At 43.4% G+C, this 23,526-nt stretch overlaps 1 protein-coding gene across 1 annotated transcript in view; it reads right to left on the bottom strand.

The window, feature by feature from the left end:
- The window catches only part of DHX57 (DExH-box helicase 57), a 55,336-nt gene that overhangs the window by 2,684 nt on the left and 29,126 nt on the right, over positions 1–23,526 (bottom strand). The window contains exons 13-23 of the mRNA XM_047069382.1: positions 20,042–20,158; positions 16,694–16,790; positions 15,709–15,882; positions 14,683–14,883; positions 12,561–12,837; positions 8,423–8,518; positions 8,251–8,334; positions 5,026–5,160; positions 4,063–4,137; positions 3,244–3,378; positions 164–364 (exon numbers count right to left, since the gene is read on the bottom strand). Coding sequence (XP_046925338.1) covers positions 164–364; positions 3,244–3,378; positions 4,063–4,137; positions 5,026–5,160; positions 8,251–8,334; positions 8,423–8,518; positions 12,561–12,837; positions 14,683–14,883; positions 15,709–15,882; positions 16,694–16,790; positions 20,042–20,158 — 1,592 coding nt within the window. The remainder of the gene's footprint in view (positions 1–163; positions 365–3,243; positions 3,379–4,062; positions 4,138–5,025; positions 5,161–8,250; positions 8,335–8,422; positions 8,519–12,560; positions 12,838–14,682; positions 14,884–15,708; positions 15,883–16,693; positions 16,791–20,041; positions 20,159–23,526) is intronic.

Raw genomic sequence — 23,526 nt, 5'->3', positions numbered from 1 at the left:
TGGTCTCTCACTGAGGCTCAGGGCCTGGCCTCCGTCCGTGGCCCGCTACCCTCTCCTCATTCGCTCTTTGCCAGCTCTGCTGTCCTCGCTCCCTGCAGGAACCCGTCTTCTCCTCGAAGCCCCTCGGGGCCTGTGCCTCCTAGACAGGCCCACCAGCCCTTACCTGATGGGAGGCAGCCGCGAAACGGATCCAGCCGTCATCCAGGGACACGACAAACGCTCCTCTCTGAAGCTGCACGCTCACCTGGCCTCCCCCGAACAAGACCAGCGGGTACACGGACACCATGCTGCAGTCTCGGATGAACACCCGACTGGTTCTGATCTTTTCGTGGTACACCAGGTAGGGGCTGTCAAAGTGTCTGACCTGGAACAGAAAACCTCAGATGTGGACACCGGCAACCGAAGGGGAACCCCACCCATTCCACAGATGTAAGCACCGCCTGGCCATCTGGGGCTCCCCAGATTGTCTCCGGCCCGAACCTTCCCCCCGAGGCCGGACTTGTACAGCGACTGCCCTCTTGACGTCTCCCTCTGGACGTCTAACGAGCATCTCAGACTTAGGTTCAAAAGGAATTCTTGATTTTCCCACTCCTTTCCAGCAGCATCCCCTCCAGCTCAGTAAATGATGCACCCCTCCTCGGCTGCTCACGTCCCAGACTGAGAAGCCTTCGACTGCTCTTTCCCCTCACTCCATGGAAATGGTCACTAAGTCCTGTCGCTTTTCAAAATACATAATGAAACGACATATTCTCACCACCGGTACGGCTCAAACCATCATCAACTCGCACAGCCCACTGCCAGGGCTTTCTAAGTGCTCACTGGGTTTCTGCTTCTTATCTTGACGGTCTCTTTCCCACCCGGCAGCCACCATGATCTTTCAAAAACGACACCCGCCAGTGACTTCCCAAGAATAAAATCCCAAATCCGTACCATAGCCTACAAGGTCCCACACAACCTGACCTGTGCCTGCTTGTCTTAAAACACATGCTGCTCTTGCACTGATTTCCTCTGCTGGAATGTTCTTCCCTGACCACTCTGGGCAAAATGGCCCCTCCCCTATCACTCCTAAAATCTCTTACTCTGTCCTATTTCTCTTTTTTTTTAATTCTTTTTTTAACATTTATTTATGTTTTGAGAGACAGAGACAGGGCACAAGCAGGGGAGGTGCAGAGAGAGAGGGAGACACAGAATCAGAAGCAGGCTCCAGGCTCTGAGCTGTCAGCACAGAGCCCGACGAGGGGCTCAAACTCACGAACCGTGAGATCATGACCTGAGCCCAAGTCAGTCGCTTAACCGACTGAGCCACCCAGGCGCCTCACAATTTCTATTGTTCTATTTCTCTTGATAGCATGTTACTAAGATGAGATGACTTGTTTCTTGCCTGTCTTCCTCAGCAGAGCATAAGCTCCCCGAGGGCAGAGACCCAGTCTGTCTAGTTCACCTGCCCACAACAGGGCCTGGAAAAGAGAAGGCACTGGTAGGTACCAAAGGATGCACTGCATGAATGTCATGATGAACTCAGAAGAGGGGTGGCTCTAACTCAGTCCTCTGGCCCCTAGGTACTTATGAAGCTGACAACCAGAGGACCTCCGGGTCCTCCAATTCTTCTGGGCTCTCGGAGATACTTTTCATGCTTTGCTGACACGTTACTCAGTAGTTCCAGGGGGCCGAGCAGCCCGAACACTTCAAACTCTCTTCCCCCATCCCCAGAGCTTTACTGAGCATCTGCTTTGGGCCGGGCGCCAGGCTAGCCAATGAGGACATAGAAATGAATACACGTCCTGTCTTTAGGAATTTCACAATTCCATGAAGACGTACCACGAACCGTAAAATAATGGGATAAGCGCAACGGTGGACAAAATGCACACCTCGTGCTGGTGGGACAGAGGAGCAACTTCGATGGGGAGGGACCCCGGGGAGGTGGTTTTTAATGGAAGCTCCGAGGACAGGTAGGAGCCTGCTGAGAATGGGACTGTCATCCCAGGCTCCGAGGGAGTGCGTCGTACGTCATGGCACACAGAGTGATGGAGGGAGGAGTGACAGGGGACATGGTAAAGAGGGGCAGGCGTGAAGGGTCGGATGAGAGTGTGTGGGAGCCTCCATATATGAAGAGTTTTAAGCAAGGGGATGATATGACCAAACGGAGGTTTTATAAAGTTAATTGTGGCAGCAGTACTGTAAAAGGTGGGAGAGAAAGGACCAGAAGTCAGATCGCTACAGCACTCCAGGCAAGAGGTGGATGGTGGGCTTTGAACTGAGGCAGGGCGGTGGGGAGAGGACGCGCAGGCACATCTGGGAGCATCGACAGGCAGAACTGCTGCCCGGCGCCCAGATGGACTGGAGTGAGGCGAAGAGTGGCAGGGTCTCTGTGCGCGGGGGCCTCCGGCTGGGAAGGTGCTGTTTGCCCAGGACAGGCGAGAGAGGAGAGAGGAGAGAAGTGGGAGACAAGGAGCCTGAGCTGACTGGCAGGCGTCCGGCTGGGGCTTCCAGCAGGAGGGCTCAGGACAAGCCCAGGCACAGGGAGAGCAAGCTGGGGGCTCTGTGACAGCTCCAGGTGGCAGTTTGGAACCGCGGGGTCGTGCTCTGCGGGTTCGGGAAGAGTAAGTGCTCCGCAGTAAGACAATGAGGACGAGGGACAGAGCGCCATTTCAGAGCAAAGGAGAGAAACCAGCAAAAGGGGTATCGGGCGGTGATGGGAGAGAGAGAAGAAAGTGGTATTTCAGGAGCAAAAACACATCAAAGATGGTTTCAAGAGGACGGGAGGTTAGCAGGGTCGAATACTACACTAGAGTCAAGGGGGAGGAGGACCAGGGAGGGAGTGGATCCCGACGAGGTCACACGTCACTTCTGGGGCTGGGACAGGGTGTTGGCAGCAGGCAGGAGGGGGTGCGAAGTGAGGGAGCGCCAGCAGCAAGCGCCCGTCACTCCCTCCCTGGTCAGGTGCGGATTCAGGGATGCGATTAGATCCTGACTGCTTAAGTCACCGCTGCAAAGACGCAAGCTTACGCTTGAAAGCAGGCTTGAGCGGTTTTTTTTTTGTATCCAGTAGAATTTTCATCAAATGGAAATAGTCTTTCCAAACACAGTCCAATTTCCAGTCTGTTCAAGCTTTCTCAACCTTCCCCAAGTCAGTGGTGCTGCTGGGGACAGCGGGTGACGGGATGAGGTATGCTGACTAGAAGGGGCTGTGTTGCTCCCCTGAGACCTGCCCTATGCAAACGTGAGTGGACCCGCCATTCCGACCTGATAGTTCACCGAGGAAGGGTGAATGTGCACATATCCATCATTCTTGGTGACAAACTTCAGCTCCTCTGATTTTGGTTGCATTCTGACAGCTCCGGTACTGGTCTTGTGAAATTTCCCTTCTGGGCTTTTCACCTAAACAACAGGTATTCACAAAAAATATATATATATGACATATATATATTTCCATTGAAAAACTAGCAGACAATGTGTCAGACGTTCATTGCAGATGTCAACTAAGCATTTAACAAAACGTTAAATGAAAAACAATTTAGTACTCTCACAAATTCAGTCTTTCTAAGTTTGACAAGGGCTGGATAATTAAAACTCAGGTAAAAGTCCGACAGCACATACAGGTAGGGTTTTCCAGAAAGCTGGCCACAAGTGGTCCCATGGCAAAGCACTGACTTGTTTGATTTTGTTCCTACCTAACCGTAGTGCAGAGTAGAGACCGTAAGGAAAACTGTAGTAGAATCAAGTTTCTACCTAACATAAAAGGCTAGTTATGTACACATTGCCCGACAGGATAACATTTATGTCCATTTAAATTTCTAGTATGTCAGAAGGATTCAAAACAAGCACCTCATTTTATACAATAAATGTGTTCTTGAACAATGTTATCTTAACAAATTTGGATAACTGAAGCACTGGAAATGTATACAAAGTTTAAAAGGCTCTGTGTGTGTGTGTGTGTGTGTGTGTGTATGTGTGTGTGTGTGTGTATGTATCTCTTTAAGGTGATTAATGTGTATGTCTTAACTTAAGTCCCTTGGCTACGAATCAAAGAAGTGGGAGGACCCAGGAAAAATGTTTTGTTACCTGCACTACATTTGGATAAAGAGCAGCACACAGCATTGCTGATATCAGCTTGGGGTTCTCAGCATTTGAGTTTGCCTAGGAGAGAAAGACAGCATTGATCTTATAAGTAATGTGGCCACTTCTGTTTGTACCCTGGAACTTATCATCACATTTCACTTGCTTCCTATCTTAAAACAAAACAAAACAAACCAAAAATACCTCATTTCTATCCTTGTGCTGGAAAAACTCTTCCTTTCTAAGTAAAAAACAAGGTAAAGTAAAAAACCATATGCACATAGGGCCCACTCCAAGAAGCCCACAGTTAACTCTGGGTCTCTGCAAAGCAATTACAAAGCCAGTGCTCCTAAGGATCCGTGGAGACAGACTCTGGTTCAGGAGATGGTCATAAACCGCAGAAGGTACTAACTGCACTGAGAACAGCGGGGCATCAGGTTCGTCTCGAAGAAGTGTTCTTCCTGTGGTCACAGAAAAAACTATCCTTGGGTGGAAAAAGGCTGGTGTGATTTAAGAAGACATTACTGAAACATGTTTCACCTCTTATGGGCTTATCAAGAACCAGCGTGAAAATTTAAAAACAAAAATAGTAGCAACAGGAGCCCTGGGTGGCGCAGTCGGTTGAGTGTCCGACTTCGGCTCAGGTTTGTGGGTTCGAGCCTAGCATCAGGCTCACTGCTGTCAGTATGGAGCTCGCTTCAGATCCTCTGTCCCCCCCTCCCCCCGCCCCTCCCTTGCTCTCGCTCTCTCCCTCAAAAATAAATTAGAAAACATGTTAAAAAAATAGCAACAATTAACAACAACAAAAAAAACCCTTTTGTTTTTTGGAGTGTTTACCTGACACTTATTGTGGAAAGAAAATCAAGAATGTCACTAAGCCCACTGCTCCTAGTGCTTAAGTGAATAAGACCTACCAATGTTCCTGTGCTGATTAAAGAGAAATAACAGCACTAACTACACATTCTTTACCTCTTCGCCTGTGGCGTCCAAGATACCGTCTCCTGCTTGGGCCCTTTTCTCAATTTCCCTTGCTCTGAGTCCCTCCTTTACAAAGCCGATGTCTGATAACAGTTCAGTGAATTGTCGTTTGAGGCTGGCCATTTCCTGAAAGAAGTGGGAAAATATATTCAAGCACAGGCATCAGCAAATCAAAGGTAAGTGCAGGGTCTTTGCTTCAGTGGCTAGTAATGAGGCTCATCTGGGTTCACCAAATAGGTACAAAGATTATCTTGTCTGGTCATTTCCAGAAGGGCAGTTTTCACTTAGGCAAATTGGCAGAGAGAGTGAAAAGAGTTACACAGACATTCACCAACTTCATAAAACCCAAGGATCATTTATTTGACTTAGTCACATTTACAAAAACACATTCATTGGATCTGGGGTAGGTCTGACTTCCTGAAAATTCTCAGGACAGCAAAAAATGTAGTTTACTTTGTTTGTAGTTTACTTTGACCCCGGCTCAAGGTGCCGTGACATCATCTGCTTTTTCCAACTTGCATTTCTGCTCAGATCCTCGTAGTTCCTTACCGGAGCCTAGAGTGTGCTCTCTCAATGTGTGCAGGACACCCAGCTCACTCACCCAGCTTACTTAGAAAGTAAGTAATAGAACTTATTTTCTATTACCTTGTGATGTCTCTGGCTCACATCTCTTCCTAGGAATAAGGATATTATTAAGTGGTTTAGATTTAGATGTCCCCCTGTGTAACTGAGCACAAGCGTGAGAAAGAAAAGAACAGACCTCTTTTTCTTCTGGCTTCTGTTCAAGCATAGGCTATGTATCAGATGATGGGGAAGAGGTTAGAACCGTCAAAGGAACTGAGAGCTGAGCATTATCTTGTCTCCTGAGGACAGTTCAAGTATTTTCTTGGAATATCTCAAGTACGCATGGATAATAAGGCAAAATAGAGCTAGGACTTCTCTATCATGACAAGGTTTTAATTGCTAATCTTTTTTTTTTTTTTTTAATGTGTGTTTTTGAACGAGAGACAGAGCATGAGTGGGGGAGGGGCAGAGAGGGATACAAGGAATCCGAAGCAGGCTCCAGGCTCTGATCTGTCAGCATACAGCCCGATGTGGGGCTCTAACTCATGAACCATAAGATCATGACCTGAGCCTAAATCGGACGCTCAACTGACTGAGCCACCCAGGCACCGCCCCCCCTTTTTTGACAGTCTTAATCTTAATGTCTTTAGTGAGAAGAGGGAACTCTGATGGGCATCCTGAAGAAAATGAATAAATATAGTAAGAAATGTAATTTTTTTTTGTTTATTTTTGAGAGAGAGGGAGAGAGAGAGTGAGTGGGTGAGGGGTAGAGAAGGAAGGAGACGCAGAATCCGAACCAGGCTCCAGGCCCTGAGCTGTCAGCACAGAGCCGGATGTGGGGCTTGAACTCACAAACTATGAGACCATGACCTGAGCTGAAGTCGGACGCTTAACCGACTGAGCCACCCAGGCGCCCCGTAAGAGGTGTAATTTAAAAGAAGTATCGCTTTACACTTAAATGTTAATGACTTGAGGAAAGATCTATTACTGCACCTCACATATAACACACCCTTCAGACCAGTGGTTCTCAACGCCAGCTGCATAGTATCACCTGGGGTGCCCAACAGACATCAACAGATGCTTAGGCTCTACCCACAGAGATCCAGGTGTAACTGGCCTGGGGTGAACCTGAGTGTGTTTACTTATTTACTTTATGAATCTATTGTGATTGACAATGACTGCTTTTGATGAACTTAGAATGTATCTAGAGCTTTTCTCCTCTCCTGATGCCTCACCTCCAGGCAGAGAATGAAGGCAAACAGTGGGATGCTCCTGAGGTCTCTTACTTCATTGTAAATAACCAAATTCACTCACTCATGCATTTCTTCAGTGAATCTTTACTGGGCGCCAGCTATGTGTTAAGCAAAGTTCTGGCGCTGGGAATACGGTAAGGTCTCTGCTCTGACGGAGCTTGTGGGGTAGAGAGATAAATATCCAGGCAGTGGTAAGTACTAAGGACATAAATTTTGTGTTCTACTCCAAGACGTCTTTTAATATGAAAATAAACTCCTTCCCCTTGAAGGAAAAATAAGATACAAACAGAGAGGGAGGCAAACCATAAGAGACTCTTAAATACAGAAAACAGACTGAGGGTTGATAGGGGTGGGGGGTCGGGGAGGCGGGGGAAGATGGGTGATGGGCATTGAGGAGGGCACTTGTTGGGACGAGCACTGGGTGTTGGATGTAAGTGATGAATCATGGGATTCTACTCCTGAAGCCAAGACTATACTGTATGTTAGCTAACTTAACAACAACAAAAAAGAACTTCCCCTTCCCAGCCTCAAAATCTTTGAGTAAAACAGATGCTTTGCAAAGATGTGTACCAGCATTAGTCTGGCTTCGCAGACCACTTTGGAAAGGGGCCTACAACACTCTCACAACAGAAGACAGAACCCTCTCTACTATTACAAGATAATAAACTTTCTCTTTCTTGTGCACTCGTTATTGACATTGTAGCCTCTGACGGTCATAAGAAAAATTAAAATCCAGTTCAGTATTCGTTGTCTGGTTTTGAGGAGAAGGTGAAGAGTTTGGGATGCTCACTGTCCACTTTGAGAACATCATGAAAGCTATGGTCCCTCTCTCCAGAATAAAGCACATATGTACAAGCATATACTTTTGTGCACAATTTCAGGGGTTTATGGACACAGGTTAAGAATGCCTGGTATAAGGGCGCCTGGGTGGCTCAGTCGGTTAAGAGTCTGACTGGCTCGGGTCATGATCTTGCGGTTCATGAGTTGGAGCCTGCTGACAGTGCAGAGCCTGCTTCAAATCCTCTCCCTCTCTCTCTCAAAAATAAATAAACATTTAAAAAAAAAAAAAAAAGAAAGAAAGAAAGCCTGGTATAGTCACTGAAAAAGCTGACTTCCAGTAAGCAGTGATCTGCAGAGTGCCTATATTCTATCCTCCACATAAGTAAACACAAATTCACTGAAAAGAAGTAAAATGGGTCAGTTGGACGGTTCAGCACAGAGGGCCTCATGTGAGAGGATGTGAAATAGGAGTGTGTTTTACACAGCTGCTAAAGCCAAGCGTATTCCAGAAACAACACTCTCAATGTCAAGGGAGGACAAATAAGACAAAGTTACAACACCCTCTGGTGTGCCCCTGCAATAAAACGAACGCAAACAAACTGCCACAGAAACAACTCACCTGAAGAACTCTTCCGGACAGGAAGTTCTGTCTGCAGTAATTGTAACTTGCACGCATGCCTTCTTTCGTACTTAGCTGCCATCCCTAAGTTTTGAAGAAAATATAAGTGAACTTACTCTGTCTTTGCTGCCAATTGTGGTAAAATACCTCAGCTATGAGGTTAGATACTTACCTTATATGCTCGCAGAAGGGCCAGATAATCACTGTTGGCAAATGCAAATTCTAGCTTTTTCTGGTTAGCTTCCTCTTTTTTATCCCAGGGAGACACCTAAATGAGGAAAACCAAGTTTGAAGGGCACATTTTACCTGAGGTTTCTTTTCTATGTTTCTTTTTTAAATAATCACTGCCTTTTATTTTATTTTTTTAAGTTTATTTATTCTGAGAGAGAGAGAGAGAGAGAGAGAGAGAAAGCACATACAAGGGAGTGAGGGGCAGAGAGAGAGGGAGAGAGAGAGAATCCCAAGCAGGCTCTGCACTGTCAGCACAGAGCCTGATGCGGGGCTCAGTCTCACCAACCATGAGATCATGACCTGAGCGGAAACCAAGTGTTGGATGCTTAACTGACTGAGCCACCCAGGTGGCTCAAGATTTTATTTTCAAATAATCTCCACACCCAACAGAGGACTCAAATTTACAACCCCTAGATCAGAAGTCGTATGCTTTTCCTGACTGAGCCACCCAGGCGCCCCTACCTGAGGTTTCTAATGGCACTTTCCCATGGCTGAAGCCAGGTGCCTTGGGAAGTGTTTTGTGCGGATCACAAAGTAGACAGTGAGTGGCTGATTAAAGGCAAGTGTGGTGGTAACTGACAAGCTAATAGTCCTATTGCCCTTGAGTCTCTCTGCCCATGCAAACCAAGCTCTGGCGGGTCTTTTAGTTCCTTGTGCCAAGATGTCATGTCATCAAAGAGCCACTCATTCTAAAAGCCAGATCTAAACTCTAACATTCTGTTCGTTTTGGGGCGCCTGGGTGGCTCAGTCACTTAAACGTCTGACTGTTGATTTCATCTCAGGTCATGATCTCACGGTTCATGAGATTGAGCCCCATGCGGAGCCTGCTTGGGATTCTCTCTCTCTCTCTCTCTCTCTCTCTCTCTCTCTCTCTCTGTTCTGCCTGTGTGTGCTCTGTCTCTCTCTCAAAACGAACTTAAAAAAAAATTGTTAACTCTGTGGTATCTTTATTTTACAATTTCTTATTCACTCATCTTTTATGCTTGAGTCTCCCCTACTTCCATACCCATAACTAATGTTTTTTTCCTATAGACTAATACCTCTTATGAATATAGATGTAAAAATTCCTACCAAAATGATAAAAAGAACAAGGCTGCAAGACTCACATTTTTAAATTTCAAAACATACTATAAAACTAGAATAATCAAGATAGTGTGGTACCGGCATAAGGACAGACATTCTACTCAATGGAATAGAATTGACAGTCCAGAAATAAACCCATATATTTATGGTCAACTAATTAAGTAATTATTTATTTTTAGTAATCTCTACACCCAACATGGGGCTCGAATTCATGACCGTGAGATCGAGAGTCACACACTCTCCCGAATCAGTCAAGCGCGTCCCAGTGGTCAACTGATTTTTGACAAGAATGCCAAGACCATTCAATGGTGAAAGAATAGTCTTTTTCAACAAATGGAACTGGGACAACTGCACAGTCATATGCAAAAGAATGAAGTTGGGCTCTTACCTCATGCCGTATACAAAATTAACTCAAAATTGACCAAAGACCAGGGCGCCTGAATGGCCTAGTCGGTTAAGCGTCCGACTTTGGCTCAGGTAAAGATTGCATGCTTCATAAGTTCGAGCCCCGCAATGAACTCTGTGCTGACAGCTTGGAGCCTGCTTCAGATTCTGTGTTTCCCTCCCCTGCACTCTCTCTCTCTCTCTCTCTCTGCCCTTCCCTCACTTGCACTCTTTCTCTCAAAAATAAACACTTAAAAAAAAAATAGACCAAAGACTATAATGTAAGAGCTAAAACTATAATACTCTTAGAAAAAAATGTAGGGATAAATCTTCATGACTTTGGATCTGGAAATGGATTTTTTTTTTTTTTTTTAGTGTAGTTGACACAATGTTACATTAGTTTCAGGTATACAACACAGTGATTTGACAAGTCAATAATTGATACATTATGCTAGCTCACCACAAGTATACCTATCATCTGTCACTAGACAATGCTATTACAATGTCATTGACTATATTCCTTATGCCCTGCCTTTTAGTCCCATGACTTACTCATTCTGTAAGTGGAAGCCAGTACCTTCCATTCCCCTTCAGCCATTTTGGCAATGGATTCTTTAACTATGGCAGTGAAAGCTTAAGGAACAAAAAACTGGGTAAATTGGACTTCATCAAAGTTAAAAACTTTTGGGTTTCAAAGGACATATCAAGAAAGTAAGAAAGGTAACCCACAGAATGGAAGAAAATATTTGTAGATCATATGTCTGATAAGAGACCTGTATCCAAAATGTATAAAGAACTCTTATGAATCAGTAATAAAAAGATGAATTACCCAATTTAAAAATGGGCAAAAGGGGGCGCCTGGGCGGCTCAGTCGGTTAAGCATCCGACTTTGGCTCAGGTCATTATCTCGCGGTCCGTGAGTTCGAGCCCCGCATCGGGTTCTGTGCTGACAGCTCAGAGCCTGGAGCATGTTTCGGATTCTGTGTCTCCCTCTCTTTCTGACCCTCCCCCCGTTCATGCTCTGTCTCTCCCTGTCTCAAAAATAAATAAACATTAAAAAACAACAACAAAAAATGGGCAAAGGATCTACACAGACATTTCTTGAAAGAAGATATACAAATGGCAAATAAGCAAATGAAAAAATGTTCTCTATCCTTAGCTATTGGGGAAATACAAATCAAAACCACAAATTCACACCCCCTAGGATGATTATAATAAAAATGTTAGATAATAACAACTGTTGGTGAAGATGTGGAAAAATTGCAACCTTGATAAAATGCTGGTGGAATGTAATATGCAGCTACTCTGGAAAAAAAGTCTGGAAGTTCCTCGAAGAGTTACCATATTTGATCAAGTAACTTCCCTCTGAATACCCAAGACAAATGAAAACATATCTCTACATAAAAATGTGTACATGAATGTTTACAGGCAAAGGTGGAAACAATCCCAAGTGTCCATCAGTGCTGGACAGATAAAATGAAGTATGTCCATTCACAGGAGTATTGTTTGGTAAAGGAATGAAGACTGATTCATGCTATAACATAGATGTACCTTAAAAGCATTATGCTAAGTGAAGAAGCCAATCACAAAAGAACATACATTATATTATTTTACTAATACGAAATGTCTAGAGGAGGTCCATCTGTGAAGGCAGAAAGCAAACTGGTGGGTGCCTAGGGCTTCAGTGGATGAGGGTTTTGAGGGGAAAGAGGGAGTGACTGCTGAGGGGTTTCTTTATGAGGTACTAAAAATGTTCTAAAACTGACGATGGCGAGGACTGCATAATATTAAAAACTTCTGAATGTACAACTTAAATGGGCAAATTATATTTCAATAATGCTGTTTTAAAAAAGTGATCTGGGGAGCCTGGGTCAGTCAACTAAGCATCTGACTCAGTTTTGGCCCAGGTGGTGACCTCGTAATTTGTGGGTTTGAGCCCCCTGTTGGGCTCTACACTGACAGCGCGGAGCCTGCTTGAGATTCTCTCTCTCCCTCTCTCTCTGTCCCTACCTGCTCATACTCTGTCTACAAACAAACAAACAAACAAACAAAAACAGGGATCCAGTGTATTTTATGCAGGGGCACCTTTCGCTTGCTTGCATTTTCTGATTTTTCTTTCTGTTTTTTTATTTTTAAATTTTTAAAAAATGTTTATTTTCTGAGAAAGCGAGACACAGTGCAAGCAGGGGAGGGGCAGAGAGAGAGGGAGACACCGAATCCGAAGCAGGCTCCAGGCTCTGAGCTGTCTGCACAGAACCTGACGTGGGGCTCAAACCCATGAACCATGAGATCATGACCTGAGCCGAAGTCAGACGCTTAACTGACTGAGCCACCCAGGTGCCCCATTCTGATTTTTCTTTAATGAGCAAGGATAGTGGATACCATAAAAGGCACATTTATGTTATTTCAGTAAGTTGGATCTTCAGTTCTTAATCTTTACTTGGGGCATGGATTTCTTTGAGGATCAGACAAAAGTAAAGACATTGTGACCTGAAGAAGTCCCATATATCACCCTCACAAGAAAACATGTAGGAGGATCACATAACCCTGAAGCCCCCATGGTCCCCTTGGAGACCTATGGACTCCAGTTTCAATGAATGTCGTTTACTTACAAAAGGAGACTTAAAAGCCAAGCTGGCGGCAATGGTGAGGGCAGGATCCAAGCAGCGGAAGATAGACCCAAACAGCATCAGTTTGCCGATTCTCACGTCCACCGGCAGGGAGGCCAGGTGATACCCTAGAGGGGTCAGCTTTTCATCTGGAGTTAATGCTCCTAAGTCTCGTAATCGTATTTTTGAGGCACGGAGAGAATCTGGGTGCGGCGGCTCAATGAGCCGAGAGAAAACAGACTGGAGACTGTGAGTGCTAAACATCTCTAAAATTTTAATTCTACAAAAAGAAAAAAAAACATAATGCATCCATTTTATTTCTGGAGAGATGACACAGAGGAACAAGCTTCTTTCTTGAACGAAAATAGTTGCCAATTTCCAAGGCACATGCTTTCATAAGCTAGACCATGCTAGGTGAAATACATTAAAAAAAAAAAAATCTCTTATGTCTTCTAGTTCTAGCAATAAATTATAGAAACACTTTCAAATCCTACCCTGAAACTTATGGGGATTCAGGATAAAATTCTGTCTATAAACTTTCAAAATGCTTCTCTCTATCAAATATGGGTTCAAATTATGAAACAAGTCAAATGATCCATTTACTCTTTCCCACATCTGAAATTGTACCATAATTGCTGATAAGCTTAATCTGCAATGTGTCTTGCCTTGAAGAGCTACTCTTTTAAATTATGAATTTAAGGGGCGCCTGGGTGGCGCAGTCGGTTAAGCGTCCGACTTCAGCCAGGTCACGATCTCGCGGTCTGTGAGTTCGAGCCCCGCGTCAGGCTCTGGGCTGATGGCTCGGAGCCTGGAGCCTGTTTCCGATGCTGTGTCTCCCTCTCTCTCTGCCCCTCCCCCGTTCATGCTCTGTTTCTCTCTGTCCCAAAAAAAAATAAATAAAAAACGTTGAAAAAAAAAAAAAAATTAAATTATGAATTTAAGCAGTTTTCAGAAGAAAAAAATATATATACAAAATTTATTTATTTCACTTATAATTCCTTTTTAAGCTGTCAACCTAGAAACATAGTTGTTTATTTTTACTAATTTTTTACTAATTTTTACTAATGTATATGCATTTGGTACCTAGCTTTCTCCCACTTCAACTCCCTAGATATTTTACTTTAAGACATGCATGGACAGTAATCCACTTACTTAGACTTTAAATGAAAAAAAAAAAAAAAGATAAGAAAAAAAGATGAACCATGGTGGCCTATATAATTTGCCTATTTCCTCACTGCTGTATATCTGAGTTGTTTTTAAATCATATGTGCCACATATATTACATTTCCCCTCTCTCGTCCCCTCTCGTGGGTCATTCCACTTCCAAAGCTTTCTCAAGTCCCTTCACTCCTCATCTGCACTATTACTACCTTAGTAAGGTATGTGCCTGCCCAACTTCTTAAGACCTGACTGTGGACACTTAAAAGCAGGGCCTGGGTCTTGTATCCTACAGTAGCTCTAGTGCTCAGCCCAACCCCTGGCAAATGGAAGGCTTTCAAAATATACCTGCTGGATAAGAGGAGAGCTATAACATCTTTGTATAAGTAATTTGCTTTGGGTTATTATTTTATGGGGATATTCCCTCATAGGGACTGGGTCAGAGGGCATGGATGGTTTGAGTTCTTACATAACACCAACCACATTTTCAGGAAGGTTGAACCAAACGTTCCCTAGCTTCAATAACACTGAGTTTCATCATTCATTCATTAAATCCTCTTTTATGATATTTGTTCTTGTTTGTTTATCAGCTAAATAATGGTGTTTTCGAGTTGTTTTTGTTCACTTTGCTCTGATCACGAGGCTGTAGACTTTTGACCTTTGATGATTCAATATTGGTATTGCCCCTACCAGAAATTTCTTGATAAATTAGATCACTTTCCTGACTTCCAAATGTATTCTTAAGCTCTATTTTAGGGCCATTGTTTGCAATGTAAGAGATCTTCGTGTGCAGAAAGTTAAATCCAATGGTAAAAGCAACACTGAACAGCTCCGTTTTTGCAAATGAATGAGTTCATCCATGCCCACTCTTGGCAAAATGTCTTCTACTAAGAAAAATAAACCCACGGAACTTAGGGTGAGAAACATGTAGACCTTCTGGAAGCAGAACAGAAAGATCAAGATGTACCTCAGACACAGCTGTTCCAATGGCACTCTTTGTATTTCTGGTAGCTGCTGCTTTAAGAGCTGGTGATTGAAGTGATGGCTGGTAAATAAATGGAAGCAGACCCCAGAAGCAACACGGCCCGCTCGACCTTTTCTTTGCAGAGCATTGGCTTGAGAGACAAAAGTATCCTCTAGGCTTTCCATCCCTTTGCTGGCATCATATCTATAAGAAAAAGAAAATGTAGAGAAGAGTTTTTTATAAAAACATGGGTAAGACCTGACCTAGCACGGACAGAACAAATGAACTACCTCACTTCCAAGGAAGGACAGTGTCCTGTGTGTTCCGGGAATAGTTCAGCCCCTGGAGGGAGCACACAGTGCTGTTTTAAGTGGTATCAAATGCTACTACACATAGTTCCTTTATGCAACCTTTTCTCTTTTTTTAAGTTTATTTTATTTATTTAGAGAGAGAGCAAGCAGGGGAGGGGCAGAGAGAGAGGGAAAGAGAGAGAATCCCAAGCAGGCTCCGTCAGCACAGAGCCTGACGTGGGGCTTGAACTCACCAACCGTGAGATCATGATCTGAGCCACAATCAAGAGCCGGACGCCTAACCGACTGAGCGACCTAGGTGCCCCAACCTTTTCTCTCTTTATTCTTTTTCATGATTTATTTTGACAAATAAAAACTGGACATAGGTGTACAAAGTGGTTTTGATATATGTATGCATTATGAAATGATTTCCACAATCAAATTAACACACCCATCACCTCCCATATCATTCCATCTTTTTCATTCAAGCACATGTAAAGCATATGGAAAAAAGAGGAAAAATAATTAATTACTTCCAAGGGAAAGCCTTAAACCTTCCACCTCTGTTTGACTTTAAGACTATGGTCCTGGTATAGAATCACTCATATATACCCATATGCGGTTTCTATAAAATATTTTTGCAAACGGTAACCCATGTAGCTCAAAAGCATCAGCCATTAACAGCCGTGGCACTCCAATGCATCTTTAGCCCCTCTCTCACATTGCCAAAAGAGAATACCTCTTTTCTTTCATTTTCCCAGAATCGATGACATAGACAACATCATCAATGGTTATGGATGTCTCAGCAATGTTGGTAGAAATTATAATCTTAGTTACACCCACAGGGGGTTTTACAAACACAGCCTGCTGCTCTTCACTGGATAAAGATGAATGAAGTGGGTGAACCACGCATCTGGAAGGAAACAAACGCACATTTAATATTCTGGCACAAAAGGCTGGAACTGGATTAATGGTGGGTGAATTTCTATTAAAATTAACAATAGAACTCCAAGTATCAGCAGCTTCTCTAGAACCTGCCCTCAGGGTCCAGCTCTTCTAAATGAGAAGGTTCTTTCTGAGCCTTACAAAATGTTGACTCAGCTCTATGAACTAGAAACCTTGCACTGACTTGGGAAAAACTGGAATGTAACTCAGTAGTAAGTAATCAAGAGAACTGTATAGCTGATATTCTATAAGTAACAAGCCTCACACACTAACCAGGAGAGAATCATTTTTCCTCTACCTTTAAATCCAGAGAACCAGAGGCAGAGGTAGTGATGTGAGTTAAGCCAAGATATTCCTATATTCCTGGGAGTGTTTCTCTCTTTAGTAGCTGTCGCTTTAGATATAAAAACACATGTCTTGCTACTGGAAAAGGAACTGTTGCAAATTATTTTTTTCTCAAATGGTAACATTTCTTTGTTGTTACTTACACTGGCTTCTCCCATCCCTCCCCACCCCCCATCTGGCAACTGAAATTACATGCAATTTTGCTGAGTCACTACGCTAAGTGAAGAGAAAAATTTTTATTTAATGGAATGGGAATGATTGATTATCTGGAACAAATAGGTTTGTCTACTTCCAGCTGGCATAAACAGACATATTCTCGAGCAGTGACACCATGGTCTAAAGAGGGTGATGACTGTCACAGACCATTCTGGTTATTCATCTTTGCATACAATACAACTGCAGATGGTTAAGGCTACAGAAAGCAATTAACTTACCGATTACTGCGTCTGTTGTTGAAAAGAGAATTGGACTGTAGCTGTTCATATAGCATTTTGATTTCTGCTAGTCCCGGTAAAAATACAAGTATAGCCCCTGGGTATATAAAAAGAATCGATCTGACAGATGCAAAAAAGGAAAAACTAATATGGATTATAGAGCTATTTTAAACTTTAAAAAATGTAATAATCTGAGATTTCTCACTATCAATTTTCTTTTTTTTAAAAAGTCCCCAAGGATTTAAATGGATGACACTGTTTTTTTATCCATTTTCTGATTTACCTTTCTACAAGAGGAAAACTGAAGTGTAGAAAAATATAACACTTTAGGCCATGTAAGAATCATTAGCAAAGCTCTTTTTAATTCTTTTAACGTTTATTCAGTTTTGAGAGACAGAGAGAGAGACAGCATGTGAGCAGGGGAGGGGCGGAGAATGAGGGAGACAGAATCTGAAGTAGGCTCCAGGCTCTGAGCTGTCAGCACAGAGCCTGACGTGGGGCTCGAACTCACAAATTGTGAGATCATGACCTGAGCTGAAGTTGGACGGTTAACCAGTTAACTGACTGAACCATCCAGGCACCTCTCATCAGCAAAGCTCTTTAAATATACTTCTTTAGTGCACTGGGCACTGACATTCTGTTTCTATAGGAAGAGTTATCCTTCTAATCTTATAAGACAGGAAGACTCTTCTCTCTGTTAGTAAATAAAACCCATAAACATTTTACTGGAAATGAGAAAAAGAAAAGAAAATTGGCTGGTCAACCTGATAATCTAAATTCAGATAGATGTTAGAGAGGCAGCACATTAACTGGCCATGCCCTATTGAAGGTTTTATGGGCTTTTAAATTTTAATTAAAGAAAATAAGCAGTGATAACCGATTACAAAATATCTCTGTGCCAAGAGTGGCCACTCAGCAAGTCACCTTCTTCTGAGCTTTATTCAAAGAGGGAATTGACACCATCTTCACTAGCCCCTCCCTTTAATCCTACAAATATTTATTGGGGGCCTATGTTGGCTCTGTGCTAGGTAGAATGGAATATAAACCAAAAATCTGCCCACAAGGAACTCAGGACCTATTATTTATTACAGTTATTTGCTCTACTAAGTAAATAAGGAAACTAAGTTATTATGAAAATGGAACTCTGAAGAGGGCAAAAGACATCTTTCAGGGTTAGTTTCAAACACCTCATAGTATACCAAGTATGTTTACATACATTGTCTCATTTGATCCTCATGGCCACTCATTAAGAAGGTTATTAGTACCTTTAAAGTGACTCAATAACTCAGCCAGGCGACAGAGTTAATGAGAGTGGGGCCTGGACACAAACCTGGGTTTCTGGGACCCTCTCCCCTCTCCCTATATCTATATCATCTATATCATCTATATCTGTATCTGTATCTGTATCTATATCTGTATCTATCTTTAAGAGACAGAGAAAGCACAAGCTGAGGAGAAGGACAGAGAGAATCTTAAGCAGGCTTCATGCTTAGTGCGGAGCCCGATGTAGTGCTTGATCCCACAACCCTGGGATCATGACCTGAACCGAAATCAAGAGTCAGATACTTGACTGACTAAGCCACCCAGGTGCTCCTGTCCATATTTTTATGTGCCTCCTGATGTGCTCTGCCCTCACAGCTTGGCCATTTGTATCAGCGGTATCTTTTTTTTTTTTTTTTTTTTTTTTTTTTAAAGTAAGCTCTATACTCAATGTGGGGCTTAAACTCAAGACCCTGAAATCAAGAGTCATATATGCTCTTCCCGCTGAGCCAGGGAAGAGGTGTCCCTTTAACATTCACAAATATGTCAGCACCCCCACTCGCTACATCTACTCTGCTTTGAATTCAGGTAATTTTCTAGCAGTTCTTTTGTCCACTATACCTGATTTTTTTCAATAATAGTCTTTTCTTTTGGGATGAAACAAGATATGTAGACCAGTGATAATGCGTTAGCAAACACGGACTACCCGCCCGAGATGACAACAAGGTACTTCAATCCTTTTGCATGGCTCATACGTCTCTTCAGGAAATATCACGTAATGATTAAAGTCTAAGCGGTGGCGGACAGCCACTCCCATTTCTCTTAAGCGCTGTGCAGCGAGCACATGAGGTAAGTGATCTGTCGTTCAACTTATGATCACCCAACAATGGCTGCATCTATTCAGGCAGCAAATATTCCAGGTACTGCCCTAGGGTCTGAGGAACACAGTGGTGCCTGATAAATCCACATTCTTGAGCAGTTTACATGCTATTGAAGGAGACCGTCAGTAAGCAGAACTATGCTTCTGGATAGTGCGTGGTATTACGATGAAAATGAAAATCACTTTTGGATATCACGATAGAGTAAGAGTTCAGAGAAGACTCCTCTGAAGAGAAAATGTTTGGCAGAAACCTGAATGATGTGACGGATTCAGTTACGAGAAGATTTGGGGGATGAGGGTCTGCCCAGTGAGCTTACGAAGGCCATTGGGATAGGACGACGGCGAGTAAGGGGAAAGTAGTTGTTGCTCTGCGTCACAGTAGTAGCAACGATCATAGGAATAATGGTGACAAAATACGTTATCATCGCAACGGTATCGTTTTTAGGCGGAGTATCGATGGGCATTAACTGCATGCCAGGCACTGCGCCAAGTGCTTTACATATGGTTTCTTTCTTTCTTCCTTTCTTTTTCTTTTTTTTTTAAAGATTTTATCTTTAAGTAATCTCTACTCCCAGTGTGAGGCTTGAACTCACAGCCCTGAGATCAAGAGTCCTGTGCTCCACTGACTGAGCCAGCCAGGAGCCAGGGACCTCATACGATGGTTTCTTTTAATCCTCAAAATATCTTCACGTCAGAGGACTTATTATAATGTCTTCATTTCACAAACAAGGAAGCTGAGGCATAGCAAAGATAAGGGCTCTCTGCCTGCGACTACACAGTTCCTGAGTAGCAGAGCTAGGACTTTATCAGACTCGAGAGCCTGTTCTCTTAACCCCCCTGCCCTGTGACCTTCATGTGCATCAAACACTCATTACCAGACTCCCATTTAGCCTGGGGCTAGGTGTTTAATATGTGGATCACCCAGGCCTTCTTTTCAAACTTCCTCCTTGTGGATTTTGTGTTGTTAACATCTTTTTGCCCGGCGGGAACAAAAGAGTGCTGAGTGAAAGCTGCAGGTGAACCTCGAAAAGTAAAAGGTAAAATCCTCCCCCCTGAAAAGCCTAATAAGCAACTTTACATACAACTGGCAGTGAAAAAGTGAGGATGGGGGTGACGGCTCCAGGAAGGGAGGTCGCTCCCACAGCACCCATCATCTAAGTGAGCCGCCTTCCTTTTGCCGTCTCCCACACAAATGAAGAAGCGATTACCTGGAGGGTAGGAGTGCTTTCCATCCACGATCCACTCTAACAAGGCCTCTATTAATTCCAGATTAACCTTTTCGAAATCCATGATGGACATAGTTTTGATGACTGATTTGCTAACCCCTGAAAGAAAGGTAAAAATCAGAAGGATAACTAAACCTTAATAAAGACAGCGATGCCTGTGAACTGGGTGGGTCTCACCTTGAATTGCCAACACAGATGTTCACACTGATGCACTGAAATGACCTGGTTTCTTTCAGTCGCTCAGAAAGTACACGTTTACTAGGAGAACTTTTTGCTTGAACAAGGACCCAAAGAACAGGCTCCTGACCCTGCTGGAAAGGCTCAGATAGGCTGCTGTTTCCTTTCTTCCTCCCCCCTTTTACCCATCACACACTTAGTGACCATTTAAATACCAGAAACAAAATTCAAAGACAAATACACTTTAGAAACCCCTCCTAGATTCAATCAAGTCATGAGTCAGATCAGATGGAAGTCCAGGCAATAGTAATCCAGGAAAATCAACAGAGACCAAAGCTTTCACCATCATCTTCACAATAGTGACTCTTTCCCGCCCCCACCCAAAGTTTATTTTGAGAGAGAGTGTGAGCAGGGAAGGGGCAGAGAGAGAGGGAGAGACAGAATCCAAAGCAGGCTCTGCACCAGCCGTGCAGAGCCCAGCACAGGGCTTGAACCCTCGAACCATGAGATCATGACCTGAACCGAAATCAACAGCCCGAAGCTTAACCGACTGAGCCACCCACATGCCCCACACAAGTTTTGGATCTTCCCTGAAAAATACATGTGATTTTAATGGCTTCACTAACAACTCCTGAAGGCTATCCTCAGACTTCTGGTTTAAGGGTTTCTAGTCTCCTCCGAATCTATCTGAGGCCTAGTGAAAGACACAGTTCTTTGTGCTTGGGCTATAAGAGCTATAAGCTTGGGCTCTTTTAAAAACAAATAGCATATTCTTGGGAGTCTAACTCTCTAAAGACTACTGGCCTTTCTTCTTGGGTCCTCTTAATAGCCCATCACCCTAAATATAGTCTAACTAGAACAAAATAGCTGCAGGTAGAATCATGGAAGAGAAGTTTCCTATATTAGGCTAAAAAGTTTGAAAAGGGGCAAAAGCAGTTTCTAAACAATGTTGTTCTACAGTGTGGAGCCTGTGTGGGTCAAAAATGAAAGAAAGAGACAGGTTATATAAATAAGGGTGTGGTGGGGTGTGGAAGGCAGAGAAGGAATCATTTTTATCTGTCAAGATTCCAAAAAGCTAGGGGCGCCTGGGTGGCGCAGTCGGTTAAGCGTCCGACTTCAGCCAGGTCACGATCTCGCGGTCCGTGAGTTCGAGCCCCGCGTCAGGCTCTGGGCTGATGGCTCGGAGCCTGGAGCCTGTTTCCGATTCTGTGTCTCCCTCTCTCTCTGCCCCTCCCCCGTTCATGCTCTGTCTCTCTCTGTCCCAAAAATAAATAAACGTTGAAAAAAAAATTAAAAAAAAAAAAAAAAGATTCCAAAAAGCTAGACTTGACTTTTCTTTTTTTTTTAAGTAAGCTTCATGCTCAGCGTGGAGCCCAGTGCAGGGCTTGAACTCATGACCCTGAGATCAAGACCTGAGCTGAGGTCAAGAGTTGAATGCTTAACCCTCTGAACTGTCCAGGTGCCCCCAAAAAGCTAGACTTTTTTTTCAAAAAGGAGAAAAGATCAGCTAACAGAAAAAAAGAGAAGTGAAATCGTTTTTTAAAAAAATTTTTAGGGGCACCTGGGTGGCTCAGGCGGTGAAGGTGTCCCACTCTTGGTTTCTCGTGGTCCGTGGGTTCATCCCTGCATCAGGCTCTTCACTGACGGCGCACAGCCTGCTTCAGATCCTCTGTCTCCCTCTCTCTCTGCCCCCCCTCCCCAAAAATAAACATTAAACCAATTTTTTCAGGGGCTCCTTGGAGGCTCAGTTGGTTAAGTATCTGACTCTTGATTTGGGTTCAGGTCATGATCTCACAGTTTCAGGAGTTCGAGCCCGTGTCGAGCTCTGCCCTGACAGCAGGAAGCCCGCTTGAGACTCTTCCTCTCTCTCTGCCCCTCCCCTGCTTGCACTCTCTCTGTCTTTCCCAAAAATTAAAAAACAAAACAAAACTTTAAAAAAATAAAAGCAAAGGGGCACCTCAGTGGCCCAGTTGGTTAAGTGTCTGACTTTGGCTCAGGTCATGATCTCACAGTTTGTGGGTTCGAACCCCGTGTCAGGCTCTGTGCTGAATTCTTGCTCGGAGCCTGGAGCCTGCTTCGGATTCTGTGTCTCCTTCTCTCTCTGCCCCTCCCCCACTTGTGCTCTGTCTCTCTATCAAAAATAAATAAATGTAATAAAAGAAATTAAAGAAATAATAAATAAAAGAAAGTTTTTATATATGGCAGTTTTTACTACTTAAAAGGACTGATTATTACTTTTTTAACTAGAAAAAGTTTTAAGAGTTGACCTCAGAAACATTATTTTGATTTTCTGAAAAATGAGAGAGTCTTGAGATCAACCGGATTTAGTCTTTTTGTTATAGGGAAAGAGAAGCTAGTGACAGAGCCGGGTTTCATGACCCCAAATCTTCTATCCTCCTCCCCCCTCAGAAAGGAATTCTCAAAAGTGCTTTCTGAACTTTGGTAAACTGTGTGCTTGAAATTGGAAAGGCCTGGCTTAGATCCCATCATAATTTTTAAAGAAAATTCCGAAATTTCAAAAGAGAAACCAAAGGGGTTTTCCTGTTCCATAATTTAATAGAATAAGGAAATGGGAATTATCAGCTGGCATGATGTACAGAAGGAACACAAACTTTTGACTCAGACATATTTCAGTTAAAATTACTAATGTGTATTGACTAGATGGGCACCGTGCTGTGGATTTGTATTATCTCATTTAACTCCCTAAACAACTCCATTTTATAGATTAGGAAACTGAGGTACAGAGAGGACAAGGGACTTGCTTGAGGAATTCTGAGGGAGCAAGTTGAACCCAGGTCTGTATGATGCAAGTTCATACTCTCAACCTTACTTCTCAGGATGTTGGGAAGATTAAGTGAAATATTTAGGAGCTATGCGTATCTTTCTGAACAGCTGAATAATAGCTAATCCCCTAATTCCTGGATGATTACCACTCCCCACGCAGGACTGGGAAGATAGTCTTCGATGGAAGGAGAAAAAGGAAAACTCATTTGCTTCTTCTCCTATAGAACAGGGGGATGCAGGCTCTTACTCCTTGAAAGGTAAGCACTTTTGTTTTTTTGGAAGGGCTAGAGGAGTTGGGGTGGCAGTCCAGGGAAAAGAGCAGGGTGGGCAGTTGAGACATGTCTCTGGTCTAGGCTTTAAGGAAAAAAGCAACAGTAGTAATGTTGCAGTGTCTGTGTGTTTAGCCCAGCTCATATGCACAGAAGACTACCTAGGAACAAAGAACAGTTAGGTGGGACCTGGCATAGGAGGAGGGATCAGCTAAGAACACATAAAGAAGTGCTCAG

This window comes from Lynx rufus, unplaced genomic scaffold (assembly GCF_022079265.1).
Source record: "Lynx rufus isolate CCGP_SWC_20201006 ecotype Redwood Valley unplaced genomic scaffold, mLynRuf1.p SCAF_8, whole genome shotgun sequence".
Classification (NCBI taxonomy): domain Eukaryota; kingdom Metazoa; phylum Chordata; class Mammalia; order Carnivora; family Felidae; genus Lynx; species Lynx rufus.
The sequence above is the reverse complement of the archived record's forward strand: the minus strand, read 5'-3'. Positions and strand labels throughout refer to the sequence as shown.